Source organism: Nicotiana tabacum, chromosome 17, assembly GCF_000715075.1.
Source record: "Nicotiana tabacum cultivar K326 chromosome 17, ASM71507v2, whole genome shotgun sequence".
Classification (NCBI taxonomy): Eukaryota; Viridiplantae; Streptophyta; class Magnoliopsida; order Solanales; family Solanaceae; genus Nicotiana; species Nicotiana tabacum.
Window position 1 is genome coordinate 41239353 of NC_134096.1, and position 1794 is coordinate 41241146.

Below are 1794 nucleotides of genomic sequence, written 5' to 3' on the forward strand. Positions count from 1 at the left end.
TTGACTGCATCTACCTTGTTTCTGCAGTTTGTATAATATTATAGTTTCATGTATAAACGTGTATAGGATTTCAGAGTTACTGTTTTTATAAGATTTGCAGTATGTATAAAGTTGTATATTTGTGTATAGCTGTATATAAGATTTGTATAATTGTCTGAATCCTAATATCTACTTTGTATAAATAGGAAAAATCCTTCCACTTACATATGCAATTGTAGATTCAAAGAATAATAAATCTTGGGAGTGGTTCTTCGTTTAGATAAAGGGTACTTTTGGTGTTAGGGAAGGGATGTGTATAGTTTCAGATAGAAATGAAAGCATCTTCAATGCCACAGAAGCTGTGTACCCAGAAGTTCCACATTATATTTGCATGTTCACTTATGGCAGAATGTCAAGCGCACATTCAAGAAATATCACAAACAATTGAAGGATATCTTCTTCTCTTTGGCTAGAGCTTACATGATAGAGAAGTTTGACTACTATATGACAGAGATGTGCAAACTTGATCCGAGGGTGCAACCTTACTTGTTCGAAATTGGCTACGAAAGGTGGTCTAGGGCATACTCCAAATTGAAAAGGTCAATGGTAATGATTTTCAATATTGCAGAGTCAATTAATGCAGCAAACAAATATGCTAGAGAGCTACCAATAATACGATTGTTGGAGTACATGACAAATTTGCTACAACAGTGGAGCAACAAAAACAGAAAAATTGCAATGGAGACATCTACAAAGCTTGGCGAAAAGTACTAGAAACTCCTTCGAAAAAATCTAATTGCATCAGAGCAAATAATGATAAAACGAAATAACTATAATGATGCATGACGTTGCTGACTTGTATTTTACTGTTTGTATAAGGATGTATAACTTTGTATAATAATGTATAATGTGCTTTAGCTTTTTTGTTTTTTTTTAAAAAGAAAACTTTTGCAGGTGAGGCCTGCTACGAAGCAGTTATATATTGTGCTTGAAGGGGTAAGACGAAACATAGTGTACCTTGAAGAGGGAATATGCAGTTGCGGCAGATTTCAAATGGATGAACTTCTATGTCCGCATGCTTGGGCAATTTTGAATAACCAACAGCTGAAACCTGGCCAGTATTGCTCTTCTTACTACAAGAAGGATAACCCCCTTAGAACTTATGAATTTCCAGTGAATCCGATGCCAAATGAGAGTTTATGGGTAATCCCAACAGAGGTGCTGGAAGATGTGGTCCTACCACCAAAAGGGAGAAGAAATGCAGGAAGGCCAAGAAAGAGAAAACTCAAACCGGCTTCAGAGAAAGAGTATAAGAGGGGGTTTTCATGTTCTGTGTGTGGACAAAGTGGTCACAATAGAAAAACATGTAGGAATCGACCAAAATAAATAGTTAGAAACATAACACTTCCTATTACATATTTTTCCATGTTGAGTAGTTAGGTTTCACAAACAATTGAGTTAAATATATTTCATTATACATGTTTTGATTATCTAGTAATAGTGTGTTACTGTTTTTAATGGTGCTAAATATAATGATAGATTGTACAAATGCAAAACAGAACTGCAAACAATCAGTGTCATTATATGTATACATATGTATAAATGAGAGTTTAAGTTTGTATAAAATTGTATAACTATGTATATTATTGTATACATATGTATAAATCCTACAACATTGACAAAACTGCAACAATAACGAAAATGCATACTTTGTTCAAGAAAAAAGCAACTGAAATATTCATTAAACTGTAATTCATTCACAGTCACAATGTGTAATGACTACCACAAACTACACAAAAAATAAAGTCATCTATA

General features: G+C 33.6%; 1 protein-coding gene across 1 annotated transcript; it reads left to right on the forward strand.

Moving 5' to 3' along the window:
* Nucleotides 1–817: 817 nt before the first annotated feature.
* On the forward strand, nt 818–1581 carry LOC142171799 (uncharacterized). The gene is made up of 3 exons (XM_075235503.1): nt 818–847; nt 934–1311; nt 1519–1581. The coding sequence occupies exons 1-3, from the start codon at nt 818–820 to the stop codon at nt 1579–1581; spliced, it is 471 nt and encodes a 156-aa protein (XP_075091604.1).
* The last annotated feature ends 213 nt before the right edge of the window (nt 1582–1794 follow it).

Coding starts and splice junctions, on each gene's coding strand:
- LOC142171799 (XM_075235503.1), top strand. CDS start 818: ATGCATGACGTTGCTGACTTGTATTTTACT. Junction 848..933: donor TTGCTGACTTGTATTTTACT/GTTTGTATAAGG, acceptor AAACTTTTGCAG/GTGAGGCCTGCTACGAAGCA. Junction 1,312..1,518: donor AGAGGGGGTTTTCATGTTCT/GTGTGTGGACAA, acceptor ATATAATGATAG/ATTGTACAAATGCAAAACAG.